This window comes from Mastomys coucha, unplaced genomic scaffold, assembly GCF_008632895.1.
Source record: "Mastomys coucha isolate ucsf_1 unplaced genomic scaffold, UCSF_Mcou_1 pScaffold3, whole genome shotgun sequence".
In the NCBI taxonomy this organism is placed as follows: Eukaryota; Metazoa; Chordata; class Mammalia; order Rodentia; family Muridae; genus Mastomys; species Mastomys coucha.
The window spans coordinates 11,478,989-11,501,527 of NW_022196909.1; the positions used below are offsets into that span (position 1 = coordinate 11,478,989).

The following is a 22,539-nucleotide window of genomic DNA, read 5'->3' on the forward strand; positions in this document are numbered from 1 at the left end:
GGGGGGGGCTCTTGGTTCACATCCTGTTGGAGTTTGTGTGTTGGAATATGTTGGGATAGGTGTGGTTGGGGGGAGGGGGCCGAGCTGCTGAAGGTGATTGACAGGTTCCTCTAGCTGTCAGGCCTCAGTGCTTCCGGCCTGTGTTTATCCCCTTCATCTCCAAAATTAGGATGGAGTTCTGAGGTAGGACAGGTGCTCCGGAGAATTCTGAGCAGGGTGGGGCTGGGCTTGCTGGCAGGGAAGGAGGCCACTGGGACTTCCAGCTCCTGGCCTGAGTTAGGGTGTAAAGCCAGGGTTCCACACCTCTGCCCTTGACGTGGGTTCCCCACTGGCCTGGCTGATGATGGTTTTCAGAGAACCAGCCTTTCAGAGAATCGATTTTTACCAAACTGACCTATTGCTGCTGGGACCTGCAGAGCCGCACAGCTTCTGTCACAGGTGTCCCAAGAACCCAGCAGCCTTAGTGTGAGGAGCTGCTGATGGCCACTGGGCTCTGCCCCAGTGTTAAAGCCAAAGGATACTCAATAGCATCCCTGTGATTGGATCCCAGGAGCTGAGTGACTCATGGGGACTTCATCTCTTTTATAAATATGGTTCAGAAGACACGAGTCCAGGGAAGCTGGTAGCTCACCGGGGCAGCCAGCTCCCGAGAAGCAGAGCCAAGGGCGCTCTAATCCCACCTGTGTTGACCCCAAGCCCTGCACCCCACTTCCTAATCAGTGTTGTCGTAGTTGCCCGAGTTCTACAAAAGTAGGGCCACCCACGGGGTGACCTCGAGCAGATCGATCACCAGGGATCTTGGTGTGCCCTCCTTTGGAAGATGAAAGGACTTGGCTGAGTGTCCTCTAAACCTCGCAAGCTGGCATGGGATCACCCGCTCCCAGACCGTCCCCTCCTGTACCTAGACTTTCAACCCAGAAGTCACTCTTCCATAGGCTGTCCACTGATTGTTCCTGCTCCGGCAATTGTACTAAGAATACCGGAGCAAAGAAAATGGACCCTGTGGGCAAAGGGACAGAGGATGGCTGTAAAAGCGGCCAGGACTGGAGCAAGTTCATAAATACCACAAACCAAAGGCCTGTGCAGGAGCTCTGGGCAGGAGCTGGGAAGGTTCCCAGTCTAGTGGGAGGAGACTGGAGTCCTAGTCAAGGATAGCATTTGGGTCTCAGATCTGGAAGAACGGCTCGGGTAGACTAAGGGGTATGTGGGGTTTGTTTGGGAGAAGTGGGTCTGGGGATGGGGCTCAGAGTTGACTGACCCAGCTGTGTAACTATGGGAGGGGCGGAGCCGTATTTCCTGCAAGCTCATCTCTCTGGTGACTCAAAGTCCTTTAGGTGCTGACTTGCCTAGTGATTTTCAGACTTTACTTTGGTGTGTTTTGTTTTGTTTTGGAGGCAGGATCTCACCATTATAACCCTTGCTGGCCTAGAACTCACTATGGCTTGAATTTACAATTTGTCTGCCTCTGCCTCCCATTGGCTAGGCTCAAAATCATACGCCCCACAGGGGTATTTAATTGACCCTGGGACATGCCTACATGTTCTGATGCCCCAGTATTTTCTATTCTATGCTACTGCACATAATTTTTTAAAAAAAAATGTACTTGCGACGCATTAGAATCTAGTATCTGTCCTTTTTGCTTCCCTGGGCCTCACTGGATGAGGAAGAATTGGGGGAAGGGTACACACTAAATCCAGGAGTGTCTAATCTACGGCCTGAGAGTTGCAAAAGCATGCATGTACTTCCATTGCATGAGATTACAACATAACATTTTCACCTATGAAATTTGTGACACACACACACACACACACACACTTTTCATCATGTTTTTTAAAAGGTTATGGTTTTGTGTTGGGCCACATTCATAGATATCCCAGGCTGTGTGCAGCCTCTGGCCCTCCAGCCGGGCACGCCTACACTAGACTGATTTCATGAGCAACTACTGGGGACTGGCCCAGGTACATCACACCTGCTCTGCCATCTGATGGTGGTGACGACAGATTTTCATCCAGTCTTTGGCCACCAGCTTTATCCTGGTCCTGTTACTGCTGAGCTGTGACATTGAACCAGCAATGGCCAGTGTATCTGCCAGCAGCAGAAACCCCTCAACAATTGCTTATGCCATCCTGAAGTATGTTTGTCGCTCACAGCGGTGAGGAGCTTCAGGTGGCGGCTCCTCCACGTGCTCTCCCTCCTCATCCACAAAGCCCCTTCCATGTGTGTCAGCTCATCATATCCCTACTGAGGGCAAAACGAGCCTCCTTGTTTTTATAGCGATGAAACTTGACCAGATTCCAGCCATGGATGGTGGGCTCTAGTTTATAGATAGCCTTCCCTTAAGAAATAGCAAAGAGTCTTTGAGGAGACTTGACCCCTCCCTGAGAACCTGTAAAACCTAGGGCTAGACTAGGGAAATGGCTCAATTGTGCTTCCTTGGGGAATACGGAAACCTGCAGTTCAATTCCCAGAACTGAGGGTGGGGGTTGGGATAGTGGGCATAGTTATAAATCTAGCCTTGGGTAGGGGTAGGGGCATGGGAAAACAGAGATTGGCAGATAACTTAGGCTCACTGGACAGCCAGCCCAACCAGGTCAGTGGGAGATTGTTTCAGAAACCAATGTGGCAAGCCCGCCTCCCTCCTCCTCCTACCCAGGAATGACAGCTGGGGTTGACCTCTCTCTAGCCTCCATATACATATGTGTACACATGAGCATGTGAATACACACTCACGCATGCGTGCGCGCGCGTGTGCACACACACACACACACACACCTCTAAAGGGCCCACAAGATGACTGTCACCTTGTATAACAGATCCAAAGTGGATCTCTGTACCCTCCGTACCGACTTCCCAGCAGAACTCAGAATCAGGGGTTTCTGCCTGCCAGCAATCTTCTCACTAGCAGAGAGCCCAGACTGGACAGAAGTCTCCTCTGGGCTCCCATGTGTGCAATAAGTCCTTACAACCTGGAATTGGAAGTTTTGGGGTCTTGGACTGGTTGAATGATGAGGGACATTTTGCTCTGTAAGCTTCAATCCCTCTCTCCGCATCTGCAGAATGAGGATACTATTGAGTCCTCTGTCTTCTAGGCTGGGTTTAGAATACTGGACTTCTCCAGTCTTTTAGGCTATTCTGACAGCTAGCTGGGAAGGGGGTGGCGATGGGGGAGAGTGGGGAGGTGAAAGGTCCTGAGTCTGGGCCAGGACTGTTTCTTGTTCCCTAACAGGAACAAGATGCTAATCCCCAGCAGCCCTGGGTTAAAAACCCAGAAGATTAAAGGGCTCGGAGGTACAGATCCCTGCTAAGCTCAGATCTGGGGTGATGCATACTCCCAACCATGAACTCTGACCTTAATTTCTCACGTCATGTGGGACTGTAAAAATCCATTAGGGCTCGGCAGGTGGAGTGATGGAGATGTCAGGCAGGCAATCGGGCGGGCATTTAATCTATCAGATGTGAGGCTCGCCATTCAGTGAGCCAACAAGAGAATGTAGAATCGATATGTTCATTAGCGGCGACATGTGTGTTGACCCAATCAGCACCCACCAATGACAGCAGGCACGGGGCATGTCACCCATGCGTCAGATCACCTTGGAGAGAGGGCATGGCCCTGATGATCAGTCCCCTTCCCCCAATATCCAGGTACCCCTCTGTAGCTTCCCACTTGTCTAAAAAGCTACCTGTCACCTAGATAGCCCACAGAGGTGGGGACAGAGGGTGGATGATTCAGGGAGGGGACCCCGGTGAGCTAGCTGTAGCCCTGGGTAGGCTGCTCCTCCAGGGGGTTGATTGGACTGTCTTTTCTCTTCCATCCCATCTCCTGGGCACATGCTGGCCCTCTTAACTAAGCCTCAGACGTGTGTCTGTCCCCACACCTCTCTTCTACCACGTAATCCCAGCTTGATAATGGCCAGAGAGAGGTCCAAGTCTTTCTGATTGCAGATGTCTCACACTGCCCAGACAGCCCCCCCTCCCATGTCCCCAGGAAAATGGCTTTTCTGTGTCCAGTTTGCTTTGCTTGGTGATCAGATATGATTGAGAAAAAGAAAAGTCACTCAATCGTATTTTCTTCAAACCTAAGGGCATGAGAGAGCAGTCTGTGAAAGGGTTAAAAAGGGGCTTTCCTTCTCTTCTTCTTCCTCCTTCTCTTCCTCCTCTTCCTCCTCCTCTTCTTCCTCCTGCTTTTCTTCCTCCCCTTCCTCCTCCTTTACTTCCTCTTCTTCCTCTTCTTCCTCCTCTTCCTCCCTTACTTCCTCTTCCTCTTCTTCCTCTTCCTCCTGCTTTTCCTCCTCCACTTCCTCTTCCTCCTCTTCCTCCTCCTTTACATCCTCTTCCTCTTGTCCCTCCTCCACTTCCTCTTCCTCCTTCTCTTCCTCCCCTTCCTCCTCCTTTACTTCTTCCTCTTCCTCTTCCTCCTCTTCTTCTTCCTCTTCTCTTCCTCCTCATCTTTTTCTTCCTCTTCTTCCTCCTCCTCTCCCTCCTCCTTTGCCATGTGCACCTGAAAGCCAGACAAATCAGGGCTCAGCTCTTTGTCATACTGGTCGCTGATTGTAGAATGCTGAACCACTTGTAGCAGTGGGGCCTGAGAAAACAGCAAGGATGCTGCCATAGCCTCATCCAGCCCAAGGTCTCTGCCTAGGTCAGCCTCCCTCAGAAGCCGCTGGAAACAACAGTGGAGGGCAGGCAGCTTGCTGGGGAGGTGGCACCCACTAGAGCCTGGGGCGAAAGAGCACAATCCTGCTGGGAGATTTGAATAAGGACACTAAGCCCCACCCCAGCTCGGGCTAGGAGACCAGAGCATTGATCCATAGAAAAAGTGAGAGTAGCTTCCAAAGGGTGATTTCCCTCGTTCTTCCGGCCTCTTCTAAGCAAAAGACCGCAGGCAAAGGTAGACAGGTTCTCAGATAAAGTGGTTCTCGGATAAAGTGGTACCCGGAGCCCAGAGATGAGCTCAGAGCCATTGTTAGTAGCTCTGGGGCTTCCCAGACACGTGGACACGTGGGAAGGCCCCTAGTGTCCTCTGGGAAGGGTCCATGAGTGCTCTTCTTGGATCCTATACTCTTGACCCAAGATGCTCAGTGCTGGTTCCAGACCCTGTGATAGTGATGTCACCAGTGACTCGATGCACAGGAAGGTGTCCCGGAGCTGCCCCTTAGCAAGACTGTTGTCCCCTGTCAAGGGACACGGAAGCTCATTGAGAGGTCCTGAGTCACAATGGGAATTTTGAGTCTCAGGGAGTTCGTATCTGGTGTTGGGTCCCTGGGGAGACCCTGCCTGGCCGCTGGCTCCACCTGGATGGCTCTGGAGCCCAACTCTGCTGCCGAATTGTTGCGACCTCACTTGTGGCCTTCAGTAGGCAAGATCTCAGGGAGTAGCTGGCCTTCCTCCTCAGCTCCTGTCAAAGCATAGGAATAGCAGGACGAACCTTCCCAAGGGCTTTTGGGAGGAGACTAGCAATTCTAACCTCTGCCTCTGTCTGTGTAGATCCTCCTTGCCCCTTCCAAGTGCACCTTGCCAAATTGCTTGTCATTGGATTTAAAGCCCAGCCATATAACCCACTACGACCTCATCCTTAGCTTAGTTACACCTGCCAAAGCCGTTTTTTCCAAGGCCACATACCTTTGGGGTGAGGATGTGGACATATCTGGAGGGACGATCGTTTGACAAATTCCATCACCCTCAAAATGAGACTTACAGATAACAAAAGAGACAATCGGATAAGATGTTGCACCAGGGACATAGGGTCAGGCCATGTGACATAGAAGCTTTTCATATATTCTCCCTGTGCCTTATCCCCCACCACCACCACCATCCATCTCACCCTAACCCCACCTTGTGCCATCTGTCCCAGAACCATGGACTCTTCCCCTGGGTTCCTACAACCCACCTGGAATGCTCCCGAGGACCACCCCTTCCACTTCTAACCTCCAGCCACAGTGGGTCTCTTGCCCGTGTGGGGACTGTTACGGCCATTGGTAGCAGATGCGTGGTGAGGAGACCAGGCTGCCTCTGCCACTCCCCAGGGTCCTTGCTTGTCCCATGTGGTTGGTGACCGTGCAGGTTCATGTTGAACTTTGACTGGGAAGGCTGACTTTCGGATCCAGCAAGGCCAGAGCTATAGATATCCCAGACAGGCATAGAAAAATCCCCTTCCTGATACCGTGAGGGGAACCAGGGGCACGCGACAGGGTGTGACTTCTCTGAATCCCATGGCCAGTTCAAGGTAGGATTTCTAGCAGACCCGAGTTCAAATTCTGACTCTGACACTGCAGCCCACTGACTTTAAGAAGTCACTACATTTCCCCGGGGCCTCAGTGACTCGCCTGGAAGACAGGCGTGATAATGAGGAGAAAATGGCAAACAGACTCACTTGAGTGTGCCTAACGCATAAACAAGTAGCAGTCTATTGCCTTCAAACTGTAATCACCGAGACTGTCTCCAAAAGGAGGTGGGCTTGGGAAATGGCATGCGCTTGTCTTGCAAATGTGAGGGCCTACGTTGGAATCCCTTGAACCCACAGGAAAAGGTGGGAAACCCTCCCGAGTAACAACATTCACGGTTGCCCTCCATCCTCATCCATGCACACACAAGCACATACGTGCACACACGAGCACATACGTGCACACGCACGCACACACACACGTGCACCCAACACAAAGAGATGAGGCAGCAGAGTCTCTTGGTTACGCCCAGCCTGCTATCTCTTGTAATGTACTTGGTAAACCTATTTCCTTTCACACACACACACACACACACACACACACACACACATGAAGATGAAATTCCTTATACAAGCCTTTTGTCTGCCGCATCAGAGAATCTCAACAGTGCCGTGTGACTTCAACGCCTTGCTTAACCTCTCTGAACCTTGCTTGCTTCATCCATAAAGTGGGGACCATGTCAGGGGTAGGGCCAAAATGTCGGCACATCCACATCTCTCACAACAGTGCTGGACCGCTAAGGACTGAGCAGGAGGGGAAGGTCATTCTGGCGCCACCAGAAGGGGTTTTCACCTCAGACCCCTTACTTCACTGCCTCTCATAAAGGTTGATGTCAGATTGTTAAAGACAGTGTCTTACATGGCTCCAGGCCCACACACTTGGCTATCCCCCTGCCTAGGAGACCCCTCCCACCATCACTGAACAAGAGTCCCTGGGGACCACCCAGGCAGTTGGCACACTCTGCTCCCGTCCCCCGAGACAGCCTTTGACACGACATAATTGCTTCCCCACGACAACTCCTTTTAGTTCAGAGCTGGATTTGCTCCCCATCAATTTTTATTCCCAGATTTTAAAATAGAGGGAAATAAAGCAAGTAACTCTGGTCCCCAGAAGCAGCCTCACATCTGCAATAGACGTGTTAGACCAACGCCTCCCCGACCCCGCCAGCCACCCTTCCTGCCTGTGGGACCTGCATGGCGATAATCCAGCGGGGTGAGCGCCATGTGTCCCTCGCCTTGGCCCAGCTTCTGCTGTGCAGCCCAGCAGTCAGGAAGGCTGGGCTGAGGATGCCCATGCACAGAGAAGTGCAGAGAGTGTGCTGAGGGCCAGATAGGGGGGGTGAGGGGTGAGGCTTGGCAGAGAACGTACCTGGCTCACTCAAAGCCCTGGGTTCAGTCCCCAGCACCACATGCACCAGATGTGGCTGTGCACAGCTGTAATCCCAACACTCAAGAGGTGGAGGCCTGAGCATCACAAGTTCAAGGTCACTCTTGGCTACTTAGCAAGTCTAAGTCCAGGCTGGGATACATGAGATTATGCTTTAAATAAACAAACAAACAAACAAAAAAACTACCAACGCCAGCTCCATCGAAAAGTTGTCCTTGTGTACCAAACACAGCAGAAAACACCCTCTGTGAGTTGCCTTCATCACCCTGCCAAAGCCTCGTGAAATGGCAACTGCTATTGTCCCCATTTCATAGATATGGAAACTGAGGCTCAGGGTGGATCATTGTCCCCATTTCATAGATAAGGAAACTAAAGCTCAGAGTAGATCATTGCCCCCATTTCATTGATAAGGAAACTGAGGCTCAGGGTGGATCATTGCCCCCATTTCATTGATAATGAAACTGAGGCTCGGGTGGATTATTGTCCCCATTTCATTGATAAAGAAACTGAGGCTCGAGGTAGATGCAACAGTGTGCTGAGGGCTAGGGATTCTCCTCCCCTCCCTTTTCCTATCCTCCTATCCATCCTTCTCCCTCTCCCCTCTCCTCCTGTTGCCTCATCCCTCCATAGTCAATCTTTTCCCCTCAGCTCCCCATCTGCTGGGCATCTGAGACTCTAGGCTCATCTCTGCTAAGTAGGGCCTTCCAAGTAGGCACCTATGAGCACTTTTCTTCTCAACTGAGTCTGGCAAGACCTCAAGGGCTAGGCGCTCCCTGGATTCTAGAAGGTTCTAGGTGGCTAGGAAGGCTCAGGACATGTACCAGCGAGTCAGACCATGACCTTCCCACCGCATGCCCTCTGTCAGCTGAGGTCAGCCTACCCCAGCCTCTCTCAGCTTCTGTCCCCAGGAACCCGTGCTCTCAGGCAGTCAGAGTGAACCCGATGGAGGGAAATGGTTTGCAGATGGTGAGGAGTCCTAACAGAGAATGTTGCCTGGGGACTGAGTGACAGGTAGAGGTCAGGAGGCTGGGTGGAGGGTGATCTGCTGGTGGGAAGCAACCCAGAAGTGGGCAGATGGCTCAGGTGACTGGGCAGCACACAGACCCTAGCCCAGGTCACACTCAGGTCTGTAGTCAGGTCTGCACTTTGAGCAGAATACAGATTGTGCCACCCTGAGGTGATGCCTTCACGACAGTGCTTAGCCACAAGGCCTTGTTAGATGAAGTGACCTTTGTGCTAGCCTCGCCCTGAACTCCCAGGGACGAGTGCTTTCCTCACCCTGGAGCATCAAGAGAACCCAGCGGAGACAGCAAATACACTGGACAGGGATTCCACTGCACCCCTGACAGCAGCTCTGGGAAGACGCTGTGAGAGAGGTGCAGAGGCCTTGTAGCGTTCAGAGCCATGATCATAGTGTCTGCTGTGGGCAAGGGTGATGGAGCAATAGCTGTCCATCCCAGGTCCCCACTGGGCACAGGAAGAGAACCCCCTTTTCCTTTCTCTGTAGCTCCCTGCACCCCGGCACGCCCTTCTCTGTCTTTCCATTTGGTCCTCCCAGAACCACTGTCAGTAGCTCTTCTTCCGTGGATATGACCACCCGCGGGAGACCATATTGCTCCCACCACACTGAGCTCTGCCCACCACACGGCTGCTGGGGCCCACCCTCAACTACACCCCATCTGAGCCGACGAGGAAATTTCCCAGTGTGCTATGCATGGAGAGCCTGGGTGTCTGCTGGCTATAACCTTCCTCCCACATCCTTTGTGAGAGTGGGGGAAGCACAGAGAAAGCTCCGTGCTCCCAGTACCGCCAGCAGAGCCTCCTCCCACCCGTACCAGCCTCTCTAGTCCCACATCCTACATGCGGGTGATGGGGAAAAGTTTCTCAGCAGAGCCCAACCCTCTCATTTGGTTTAAGGAGCTGCTCCAAGGGTCTGGGGGATGATGAATGTGTAAAGTATACCGCGCAGCGCCAGGGCTCGCTGGAGCTGTTTAAAAATGCATTCTGGCATGTAAATTTCTGCTCCATCAATCCTTATGACATGTCAAACATTGCAATTGTTTCCTGAACAAATTGTGCCCCGTGCCCATCTCGGCGGATCTGTGCACGGGAGCAGAACCGCACTCGACGCCCGCTAGGGTTACTGGGACCCGGCGCTGCCTGCAAGGTGGCCTGGCAGCTGGGCCTGCCGTGCTTCAGAACCAAAGCCACTGCACGCACGTGCAGGGAGTCTGGACGCGCATGCGTGACTAGAGTGCAGGTGTTGGATGAGGACTGACTGCGCGTGGGCCCACAGGCATGCTGGGAGGGATGCCCAGGTGGCTGGAAGAGGCAGCGAGAGGACCGCAGGGGCTGGTGGGAGCACTTGGGACAAAGGAGGAGAGTGTGTGTGGCTGTACGTGGCTCAGGGTTAGTAACCTGGGCACACTCCGCCTGCCTGAGCCAGAGAGAAAAAAAGAAGTATACACAAGGGAAAGCCATGCATACCAGGAAGAGGGTCTGTTTGAGACCCAGAGATGCAGAACAGGAGGGACAGCTTTTAGGCTACAAAAAGGGGCTGAGGTGTTCTGAGGTTCTCATCCCAACAGGAAAAGAGTCAGAGAGTGGAGTGCAGCATCCAGGAAGGGCGGGACTGTGTTTGGAAGGAGGCCCAGAGTATGGCCATCGAGGGCTGAAGTGAGCAAATGGAAACCAGTGGGGCTTAAAGTAATAGCAGACGAACATTGACAAGGCCAAGCCAAGGGTCTACAGGGAGGTGCGGGGACAGCTGTGGTGTGTGTGTGTGTGTGTGTGTGTGTGTGTGTGTGTGTGTGTAGGGTGCTGGCAAGGCAGGTATCCTGGGCTAGGACACTTGCATCTAGTGGAAGTGAGTTAGAAAGGTTCTTTGAGAATACTAGCTGGGTCTGAGGGCACTTTCGGGGAGCACTGTAAGGACCTGCTCCCTGCTGGCAAGGAGAGTCCCTGGGAATACCTTTAGGGTACTAGGCTTGCTGTGAGCCCTGGACCCCCAGGCACAGGGAGGCCTGTATCCTGAAGGTTGGGTAGTTCAGAGGGCAGTTGTTTTCACCAGGATGGATGCCCCAACCCTCTGCAGAGATATCAAAGCAGAACACACAATACCCCTTCCCTCTTTCAGGTTGGGTCTAAGATACCCACACAGACCAAGCTCAAGCATGCACAGAGCCGGGGGCCTTCTTTGGAAGTCAGTGGAAGGCACCTCTTCCAGGGTCCAGCCCCCTGGCTGAGAGGTTACATCTTGCAAGAGCCAAGCCCATGCTGTACTCAGTCAAGGCTGGAAGGACATCCAAACAGGGACAGAGCCACTGAGATAAGAGGAGAGCCCTGCCTGTGGAAGATACCTGACCCTTCTAGACTGGGACCACCCAGACTCCCTCCTCTATTCTCAGGAGGATCAGGAAGGTGCATGGTTAACAGCTCAGTCTACAGCTGCCTATTCCATATCCCAGCACTGCGGCCGTGTAACCTTGGGCAAGCTTATTGACCTCACTGAGCCCTGGCTCCCTCCTTCATCTTTAGAATGGGGGTGTCCCACAGAGCTATTGGGAAGGTAAAGTGAAAGCATAGGAAATTCTTGTAAAAATCTGTGGCCTGTAGTGAAATGCTCAAAGCAGAAAAGAAAAGAAAAGGAAAGAAGAGGAAAAGAAAAGAAAAAAAAAAAAAAGACAGGCCCACCGCCCTTCCCGTCCTGCGCTAAGCAGAGACTGGAGTTTCTGACCAGTGTGGGGACCACATCCCCTCCCCATCCAGGCTTCTCACTCACCCTGTCTTAACCTTTGGAATTTTCTCCCCATGTGTACTTATTTTTTCCCCTTTCCATCCACAGCAGAAAATTACACTTGGGCTGGCATTGTCCATCATGAAAATAAGTACCATGGCTGCAATCATGAAACTAAAAGGTGGAATGGTCTCAGCTAGGAAAGCAGTACAGGGCAAGGTTGAGGAGATGCCTCTGAAACGGGGCTCCTTGGCGCCTCAGCCTGGCATTACTATCCCCTTAGGAAAGGCGTATAGGGAAGGAGCTGACCACGAGTGCGTGCTGACCACTGACCATGGGGACAGGAGCTGACAACAGGACTGGGTGTTGATCACACAGATAGAAACTGACCATGGGGACAGGAGCTGACCCCAGCCGTGGGTGCTAACCACTGACCATGGGGACAGGAGCTGACCACAGGAGTGGTGCTGATCCCACAGATAGAAACTGACCATGGGGACAGGAGCTGGCCACAGGGGTGGTGCTGATCACACAGATAGAAACTGACCTTTGGGACAGGAGCTGACCACTGACTATGGGGACAAGAGATAACCATAGGAGCGGGTGCTAAACACAGGGCAGGTGCTGATCACGGGGACAAGATGCTGACCATGGGGACAGAGCTGAGGAAGGGAATATGCGTTGGCCATGGAGACAGGTGATCCTGACCCACCTTCACTCCTCCTAGTCTGTGAAAGGGCCTGATGAGGGAGACAAAGATGTCCTGAGTCCCCAGACCTGGGTGTCCTTCTGTGTACAGCCAGTAGCTGTCCTGCCAACACCAGGCACCTTGCTGCAGAACTTCCTGTCATTCAGACCAGCCTCTCCAAGCCAATTCCCCGCCTAGAGCCCATTCTTTGCTGTATCTGCTCGTGGCTCTGGCTGCTGTCTGTGTTCCACTGTCTAGCTAGTTCTTTCTCGGCTATCTATCTCTCTATTCTGATCATAAGCCACCTGTTGAAGAGGACCTGATACTTTGGTTCCTGGCACAGCAAACATATTGGAAAGGCTACAGAGAATTTACTGAGTAGCAAGGGGAGGGGAGTCATAAGCCTCCAGGTAGGCCAGCCATCCTCCATCTGCCCTTCATTTCCACCATGCCCTGCCTGCAGTGCCCCACAAAGAGTCATTCAGTCTCCATGCTGTCACTGGGTTGTCTTAGTTAGGGTTTTATTGCTGTGAACAGACACCATGACCAAAGCAACTCTTTTTTTTGTTTTGTTTTGTTTTGTTTTGTTTTTGTTTTTCAAGACAGGGTTTCTCTGGGTAGCCCTGGCTGTCCTGGAACTCACTCTATAGACCAGGCTGGCCTTGAACTCAGAAATCCACCTGCCTCTGCCTCCCAAGTGCTGGGATTAGAGGCATGCACCATCATTGCCCGGCCCAAAGCAGCTCTTATAAAGACAACATTTAATTGGGGCTAGCTTACAGGTTCAGAGGTTCAGTCCATTAGCATCATGGCAGGAAGCATGGCAGTGTCCAGGCAGGCATGGTGCAGGCAGAACGCAGAGTTCTATATCTTGTTCCGAAGGCAAGCAGAAGACCGACTCTTCCGCACTGGGCAGAGATTTAGAGCCCACCCCTACGGTGACACACTCCCTCCAATAAGGCCACTCCTCCTAACAGTACCACTCCCTATGGGCCATGTTTAGTGGGCATATTCTGACCACTACAGAAGTAATCAGAGTTTGAGGTGCTTCATGAACCCCAGGTTGCCCCTGACTAATCTGCAGGGTTCCTCACTGGCCACAGGAGTATCTGCTCATGGCTTCAGGTAGCAACAAGTTGGATCTGAGCTTCTCATTTACCAGGAGGGAAGTGGGGGCACATGAGTGATTTTTAGGACCATTTTTAGGATCATGCCATGCGTTCCCTGAGAGATGTGACCAAGGACTCTTGGCCAAGATCAGGGAATGTTCTGAGAACTCTATAAGGGAAGGGGTGTTTGGGTGGGTTCTGAAGGGTAAGACAGAGTTTTGAATGAAGGGATGGGGTGATGCACAATATGAAGAGTTTGGGGTACGTCAGGGAAGAAAGATAGGGCTACAGGAATGAAAGTCAGCTGGGATGTGGCTAGTCTTGACACCAGGATATTGGCCTGAGTTAGTTTATCAAGTAACAAGGAGCCATTGAAGGTTTTTGGAGTTTTTTGTTTTTTTGTTTTTTTGGTTTTTTTGTTTTTTTTGGTTTTTTGGCGGGGAGAAGGGAAGTTGTTTTATTTTGTTTTAGCAGAAAATAACAATAATAACTTTAAAATAATATTTTATTTGTATATTTGTGTGTGTGTGTACTTGTGTAGGTATGTCTGCTGTGTGGGTGTGTCTGCTGTGTGTGTGCAGGTGCCTACAGAGGCTAGAAGATGGCATCATACTCCCTGGAACTGGGGTCATAGGTCACCTGTGAGCTTCCTAACATGGTGCTGGAAACCAAACTCGGGTCCTCCGGAAGAGCCTGTGCTATGCACGGAACTCAAAGACTTTGCTGATGGAGTGAACCCTTACATTTTGCCAAAGGGCTACAGCGTCTTAGACATCTGCTCCATCAATACACGCAGCAGGTAGTGAGTCACCCTGCTGACTGCCCAGCAGCAAGCTTCATGAAGTACTTGCTAGTGCCCTTAAATCCTGAGCCACCTCTCTAGTCCCTGTAGAGGCCCTCAGATTCACGAGTGAAGCATGTTAGTATACAGGCATTGTGTGTCAACCCAGCAACTAGCAGAGACAAGGTGAGGTTGTGGCCTCTACACAAGTACCAGAGGGGGCGCTAGAGGATAGTTGAAGTGTTCACCTGGAACTCAGGGTTGCCTGGGTTACCAGGTACAGTCTGAGACACCTGTGTAGCCAACTATGCCATCTCCCTACCATCCTGCAGCCTGACCCAAAGGCCTCAGAAGTGTCCTGCAGGACATCTATGTACTCATTTCTAGACTGTGGCAGGGAAGTAGTGCTTGTGTCTGGAGGGGAATTCTATTCTCTACCCACAGGCCTTTGAGCACATCCTTATGAGAGCCTGGCCTATTTGTTACTTAATACGGCAGTGGATGTCAGGTAGATGCCTGGATGCTCAAGCCGACAGAGCTGGACCGGATGGAGCCAGAGCAGCAGCTACCTGGCTGGTAGAGCCCATGGGCACACTGATTATCCAGCCCTGAGGGTAACAGAGCCCCATGTCCCTCATGGCACAAAATGGATGTAAATGGGGATGTGAAGTCAGGTAAATCGGCATGTTGGATCTTCTGTTTCCTCCTTGGTAAAAGTCCCTCTTCCATATCAGAGACCGAAATGCCTAACAAAACAAGTTAAGGGAGGGAGGATCTATTTCAGCTCATGGTTTCAGAGGGTCCAACCCATTGTCCTTTGGTCTCATGCCCTTCAACAGAAAATCATGGTAACTGGAGTGTGTGATGTATGCTGCCCTTTGGTACTTGAAGGATGGACACAAGAAGATGGCACTTAAGGGCCAGGTGCAATGTACTCCAAGGGCCCGCCTACTTCCTTTGTCTGGGTCACACTTCCCCAGATATCATCCCAGCTGGGGATGAAGCCTTCAATATGGGGATGTTTCGTATAGAAGCCGCAATGGAGGATGGGTTATATGTACCTATCTGGTAGGAATGTGGTCACAGCTAAAAGACTTCCAGAGCTGGGAGGACGGCTCAGCAGTCAAGTGCTGTGCACAAGCATGGGGGACCCAACTTTGATCCCCAACACCCCCATAAAAAGTGTGATGGTGCTTGCTTATAATCCCAGTGCTGGGAGGCAGGGACAGGAGACAGGAGGATCCATCCCTGATCCCTGGGGCTCACTGCTAGCCGGCCTCACCTGACCAGCAAGCCCCAGGTCTGAGTGAGAGACCCTGTCTCAAGCAAGGTGGATAGCTGCTGAGAAAGAACTCCTGAGATTGGCTTCTGGTCTCTACACACACAAACATGTGTGCATATATTCTAAGAACACATATACACACATGTAAACATACGCTCAAATACATATATACAGGCAGACACACATACACATAAATATACATGTGGACATACTCCACAAATGCACACATATGCCCATATAAACATATATACTTGTGTGTGTGTGTACACATACACCCACATATATGCATGAGCACATTCACAAACACACATATATGTATACATATACATACATACACACACATATACACACATACATGTACATACATATATACACAAGATAGTGTATACATACATATGTGCACACGTGAATACACATACACATACATATACACAATACACACAAACATCTACATATGTATATACATACATATACATACATGTATACAGAGACATGTGTACATATACATATGTACACAGACAAGCCTACACACATACAGACTCATTTATTATACGTTATATTATATATTAATGCTATATTATATGATATATATAATTATACATTAAATACACCACACAGATGGACACAGATGTAGTTATAGACAGATACACAAGTATCTCACTCCACACAAGTATCTCACTCCAGGCCCCAGCTAGGCTTCAAATGTATCTGTCACCACCCTGCATTGGGGTGCCCAAGCTAAAGGGGCTGTAGGTTAAAGTATTAACCAAGGCTGGACAGGCCAGAGAAGGATCCTAAGCTTGGTACAGGGCAGCACAGCCTACTCCGTCCTATGAGTTGTTTGTGGTCAAGCTTGAATCAGAGGTGGCTGCACAGGCTGGGGGACGGGGCTAGTGTGGCCCCTCCCCTCCTGAGCTGGTGTAGCCCTCCGCCCCACCTGATAGGGCACAGAGTTCTTGACCTCACCTTGGCTTCATGCAGTTGAGAAATGAAAGCCAGCCCACGCCTTGGTGCCACGCTTACATACATCACACGGTCATTAGGTGGTGACACCAAAGGGCTCACAAATGTTCCCTCATCAGCCCTGGTGGCCTGAGCAGGCAGTGAGAGGGCTCTAGGGACCAGCCAGGCTCTTTGGAAGCTGTACTGAGTCTGGCCCACCCAGGGAAAGGAGGGTGGGACTTAGGCCAGCATCTACATTAAGATGGTCTCAACTGGTCCCCAGGGGCTCACCAGTGGACCCCCTAAGCCTCAGCTCTTCTAGGCTCAAACTCCAGAGGGAAGGGCTCGGTTATGAAAGCTCAGCAGTTCCTCCTGTCTGAACAGTCTACATGCTATTCCACAGGGCTCCCAAAGTGAAGGGCCATCCTCAGACCTACACGGGAACTTCTCCCAAGGCAAGGACATATATGTGTGTGGCTGCTGGGACACATTTGTCTTTCTCCTCCCTGGGTGGCCCCTCCCTTCCTTTGCCTTTCAAATCCTCCTGTATTAGTCAGGGGAACAGAACCATAGAATGACTATATTTTGAAGGTCAGTTTACTAGATGGTTTACGGGATACTGTCTGGGTTAGATGAAGCCGAGAAGCAAATTCTCAGTGAACGAGGCTGGGTACCTCAGCAGTCCCAACCTAGTACTGAAAGTCTAGAGGATCCATGGAGAATAGCTGGCGTTCAGTCTACTTGGAAGCCGGAAGATGCTGGGTTCTGATATCATCAGTAAAGAGCCACCACCTCCAGCAGCAGCAACAGTAGCAGCGGCATTAGCATAGAGGAACGTGCCAGCAAGAGTGAAGGCAAAAACCAGGCAAAACTGCAGCTTCCTTCCTCCACCTCCTTCTATGTGGGATGCCACCCACGTTTAGCATGGCTCTTCCCACTTCAAGTAGCCTGCTCGAGGAAACCCCTCCCGCATGTGCCTAGCAGCTTGCCCTTTATTTGATTCCAGATTCAATCGGGCTGAGAGGCATGATTTACCATTAACCCTCCCTTCCGTCTCTCTTCACGTCTCCCTCCCGCGCGTCCCTTCTCTTGTTGGGTGTTGCGCATTCATTTCTGGGAGTCGGGATGCACCTGCTCCTGCTGTGTGCCAGGCACCGTGCTAGCCAGAGCCCAGCAGGCAGAGGCTCCACGCTGCAGCACCATGGCAAGCCCCTTTCCTCAAACAGAGGAGGATGCGATTCAGTCCCACAGAGGCCCCTGGCCTCCATCTTGCGTCTCTATCCCAGTCCAGCCTCCACCGAAGGACTCTGTGACATAGTTCCAGTTTTCCCTCAGACGCGGAAACAGTGCTGTTATCTGGTGATACCCTGAGTGCTGGTTTGCGGCTTGGGATGTAGGGATGGAAGGAAGGAATGTTCCCAACCCTCCCTCCTCCTCCATCCCTGGAAGGGGAGAGCAGGGCCATCGCCAGAGGAGCTATGGTTGCCTCGATCCTGGAGTACCCAGACTCCTTTGCTTCCGGAACAACCCTCTGGGGCTAGAGGGGGTGGGGTTTCACTCAGAAGCCACGGGCATGGGATACAAAGTGAGCTTTGTTCTGTTTCAAGCTGTGAGCCTTGAGTGAGCTATTTGTGCTGCCTCAGTTTCCCTGTCTATCATTTGGGTTTGTTATAAGGATGGCACCTCTGTTGGGGGGGTGGGCGGGTCGGGGGAAGATACCGGTGGTGGCCGTTGTCATGAGGAATGGCTCAGGCAGAAAAGCCCCCCAGGGGTCTGTCCTTGCATTTACTCAGCACATACACTGAGAAGCTGGCCGGGGTCATGGTGTAGGATGGGGGTTTGTCTGCACACAGACTCTAAGATCATCGCCGTGGGGACATTGAGTGGAAACCGGTGCAAGAGGCAGTGCCCTGGAAGCAGGCAGCCCAGAGCACTCCGAAATGGCATCTTTATGAATAGCCACATTTTCTGGTTAACTAAGGTCTTAATTCTCTGGATATAAACATATTTTTCATTTCATTCATTTGGGATAGAAATATATTATTCATCTATCTGCCTTCCGGAACTGGATATACGGGAACACGCATTAGCGTCTCATGAAAATTCAGGTTTATTATAAAGAACATAGAGTTTAATAGATTTCATAGAATCTGGGAGCTTTAAAAAAAGAACCTCAGAAAATATTGAGCAGAAAGGCATTAAAAAACGTATTTTTAGCTGCAGTCTCTATTCGCATACGATCTTAGAGAGAAGACTGAGGAGAAAGCAGAAGTAAGAGAGCCCCAAGGTCAGCCCAGGCCTTTCCCCACTGGCGCGTGGGGGCCACACCACGGCTAGCCAGACCGAAAACTTCAGCCTAGGAATGGCCAGGGTTCATGTCAAGGACCGTGCCCTATGTGGGCAGCCTCCTGAATATGCAAGACAGAAGAAAGGAGAGGGAAGGAAGGCCCAGGCACGCTTTGGCTTGCGCTGTAGATTGCAGCCATGTCCAGGGTGAAGCAGAAGCTGGTAGCCCCAGCCACAAGAGTCTTCTAGAAGGATCATCTCTCCAGTGTACCCTGACGGCCGTCTGGGCTCGTGAACCACCTTGCTGGCCAGCAGGGGTTCTGGGCAGTTAGGTTGGGCCACAGGAGGCATTTCGAAGCGACCCAGTTTGGTTGCCTCGCGTCCATTCCTGGCCGGACAGTGACAACCTCATCTTTTTACCACCGCAGGCAACAGACAATGACGTGGGCACTTTTGGGGAAGTCAGTTACTTCTTCAGTGACGACCCCGACAGGTGAGTCTCTGCCCCGGTCCTTTGGCATCATCCTCTGGTGACTCACGGAGTCCAGCAAACCGCTCTGTGCTCAGGGGTCAGAACACCAGAGCAGTGGTTCCCAACCCTCTCAATGCTGTGACCCTTTAATACGGCCCCCATGTTGTGGTGACCCCCAACCTTAAAATTATTTTCATTGTTACTTCCTAACTGTAAGTTTGCTACCATTATGAATCATAATGTAAATATCTGACGACATGCTGGATACCTGGCATGGGACCCCCGGGGGTCTCGACCCACAGGTTAAGAACCACTGCTCTAAAGCGAGCCTGTCTGTCCGGTTCTCTCTGGAATCAGTTGGCTAAGCCTCTGCGCTCTCTGGTACAGGGTTTCTCTGTTCTGGAGTAAAGAATGAGGCTCTGGAGTTCTAATAACACTACTTCTGCTGCCAGCAGTCACAGAGGACATTTGAGGCCTGCCTGACTGTGTGCTAGGCTCTTTGTCAAACACTCACCATGCATCAACCTGGGTCCTGGGTCATCTCTTCCTACTTCTAGGGACCCCAGTTCTCTGCTCTCTCTCATTACGTCTATCTGACAGGAAATTCCAGCTCAAAGAGGCTAAGTTACCTACAGAATGCACACAGCTGGTAGACAATAGGGCCCAACCTCTGTACATAGCCTTTACCACCAGGACACAGGCCTCTACCACCAGGAGGTGGCGCTCAGCAAGTAGCAGCTACTAGGTAGACTACTTGCCAGCCCTGAGCCGGCAAGTCTCTTGTCATCAGTTCCTCACAGGCCAATGGGAAGGTCTGTGAAGTTTACATGATCAAAGGCCTGGTTGAATTCAGAGGGCAGGTCAGCTGCTAAGAATGAGGAGCCTAGGGCTGGGGAGGTGGCTCAGTCAGGAAAATGCTTTACCCTGGGAGTATAAAGACCTGGGTTTGGTCCCAGGAAGCCATGTTTTTAAAAGAAAAAAAGTTAAAAAAAAAAAAAAAAAGCCAAGCACAATGGTGCATGTTTGTAATCTCAGGAAAGGGTGAGATGGAAGGTTGCCATGGGGCTCACAGGACAGATGGCCTGGCCAAATCAGTGAGAGACCCTGTCTCAAAACACAAGGTAGATGGCATGGTAACTGAGGAATGACAGCTAAAGTTGAGCCCTGGCTTCCATACACATGTGTAAACAAGTGTACCTGCATGCACACCCACACACACACACACACACGTACACACACATACACGCACGCGCACACACACACACACACACACTGCATAGCGCCTTACATTTGGGACTCACTGAGGCAGTCTGGCTGTGAGCTTGCAGTCACAGTCCACACGGTCTCTCTCTGAGTGAGATCAGGGAGAGTCTAGGGCCCTATCAGGTGCATCACAGGCCTCATCAGACACTCTGTGACAGACACCTCAACGCTAGCTGGAGGCTTGGCAGTGGCCGGGTGCACAGGGCAGTGTAGCTCTCTCGGGAGGCCTGATCATCTCAGCTCTCTCCTCTCTTCCCATCTCTGCACCCAAGGCTTCCCGCAAGCTGGGACCTTCCAGACTTAATGTGGGTAGCCGCCGAATCAGCAGAGCATACACGTACATGATCATACCGGCTCACGGGGGCTTCTAGAGGGCACATTGAGAGGGGCCAGTTGAGGGTTGGTCTCACTGGCCCACACGATGCCCAGAATACCTCTTGCCATCCTCTTCTCAAAGGCTCGGTCCCTCCAGCAATTGACAGGGTCAGCTCCAAGAGAAGACCCAGCAACCTTCCCCAACTATCAGACAGCAGAGTTAGCATCCCGAGTTCTCTATAATCCAAACACACCCCTGGGCCGAAGTGCCTGCTCACGGAGAGAGAGAGACCTGTCACCCAGTCCTCAGCCCCTGAAGAAGCTTCTCCACAGCTTGCTTTTACCCTGGAGTCCTCTCCCTCCTCCCTGCCCAATACAGGTTCTCACTGGACAAGGACACGGGTCTCATCATGCTGATAGCCCGGCTGGACTACGAACTCATCCAGCGTTTCACCTTGACGGTCATTGCCCGGGATGGCGGTGGCGAGGAGACCACAGGCCGGGTCCGGATCAATGTGCTCGATGTCAATGACAATGTGCCGACCTTCCAGAAGGATGCCTATGTGGGTGCTCTGAGGGAGAATGAGCCTTCTGTCACGCAGCTGGTGCGGCTCAGGGTAAGGCCAGGAGCCCTAAACTTGTCATTTCGTTCCCTGAGTTATTGCAGGAGGTGCTAAACTCCCATCTGCATGCCCCAGGGCTCCTCTGAGCATCACCTCCTGCCCCCTAGGGACCCAGAGAGACACTTTTCCAGAGTGTCTTCCTCAACCTAGATGTCTTATTTAGCATAAAAACGCCCACGTTCCTCACAAGGCCCGTAGAGTGGTAGCAGTCCCTTTGCAAGACCATCAGACCGTCCAGAGGGGAGGTAAATTGACTCAATAGGAAAGAGCCTGCCATTCAAACATGAGGACCTGAGTTTAATCCTGAACGCCCCTGTAAAAGCTGACTGGAGAGATGGCTCAGAGGTTAAGAACACTGACTGCTCTTCCAGAGGTCCTGACTTCAATGCCCAGCCACCACATGGTAGCTCACAACCATCTGTAATGGGATCCGATGCCCTCTTCTGGTGTATCTGAAGAGAGCAGCAGTGAATCCGTATACATAAAATAAATCAATAAATCTTTAAAAAAAGACTAGCTGGCTCACACCCTCGCACCTATAATCCCAGTGCTGAAGAGGGGAGACGGGAGGACCTGTGTTAGCCAACCAACAAGGTCCAGTTGCAGTGAGAGAGACCCTCTCTGAAAAGATAAGGCAAAGAGCAATGAATAAGACAACTGATGTCAACCTTTGGCCCCGACATGCCCTCACACAGGTGCACATGCATCTGCACAGATGTGTGCCCATACACTTGAGCATGTCCACAAACATATATAGTAGCCACAGAGACCATAAAAGGGACGGCAGAGGAGAGATGGGCAGGGAGGGCATAGCCTATGGGGAGAGAGCAGGGCATGGCACAGATCTCTAACAAGGGACTTCATGTCCCCCTCATCTTGCCCCTACACTCATGTCCAAAGTGACAGGACCCAGGCCTCCCCTCAGAGCTTGTTTCTAAGACAAGTAATGAAGGCAATGGTGGACACAGGATGTACAATAGGTGGGACCGTGTGCCACTCGGCCTGGCATGGCTTCCCCAGAGACCCCGCCCTTCCCTGTGGCTTGGCCCCAGGTACAGCCAGCAAGCTGGGGAGCCCTGGAGGCTCTCCAGCGTCAGAGACACTCTGGAAAGAGGCTAATTCATCCCTCCAGCCAGAGGAGGGAGGGTCCCTGGCCCCTTCCAAATGCCTGCTTCCTCGACCTTGCTACAGGCTAGATGCTACAGGCGCTGTTGCTAGAAGACAATGGCTGAGGCAGCATACATTATAATGAAAATGAAGTAGGCTGTGTGTGTGTAGGTCGGGTTGCCCTCTGAGGAGTGCTCCTTGGTTCCCCGTGCTGTAGACAGCAACATGAGTAGATCAGAGGAGGAGGGCTCACACAGCTCCATTAGGAAGCAAGACAGAGTCAGTCAGGCATGCTTTTTCTGTCATCACTTGATCTCGAGGAAACTAA

General features: G+C 51.6%; 1 protein-coding gene across 9 annotated transcripts in view; it reads left to right on the forward strand.

Annotated features, from left to right (window-relative positions):
* Window positions 1-22,539, forward strand: part of Cdh23 (cadherin related 23) — a 402,933-nt gene that overhangs the window by 239,446 nt on the left and 140,948 nt on the right. For 6 of the 9 annotated variants that reach the window (XM_031347990.1, XM_031347992.1, XM_031348002.1 and 3 more), the window contains 2 exons: window positions 18,860-18,924; window positions 20,861-21,098. In XM_031347990.1, the coding sequence (XP_031203850.1) occupies window positions 18,860-18,924; window positions 20,861-21,098 (303 nt within the window). The other 3 variants (XM_031347993.1, XM_031347994.1, XM_031347995.1) reach the window with 3 other exon arrangements.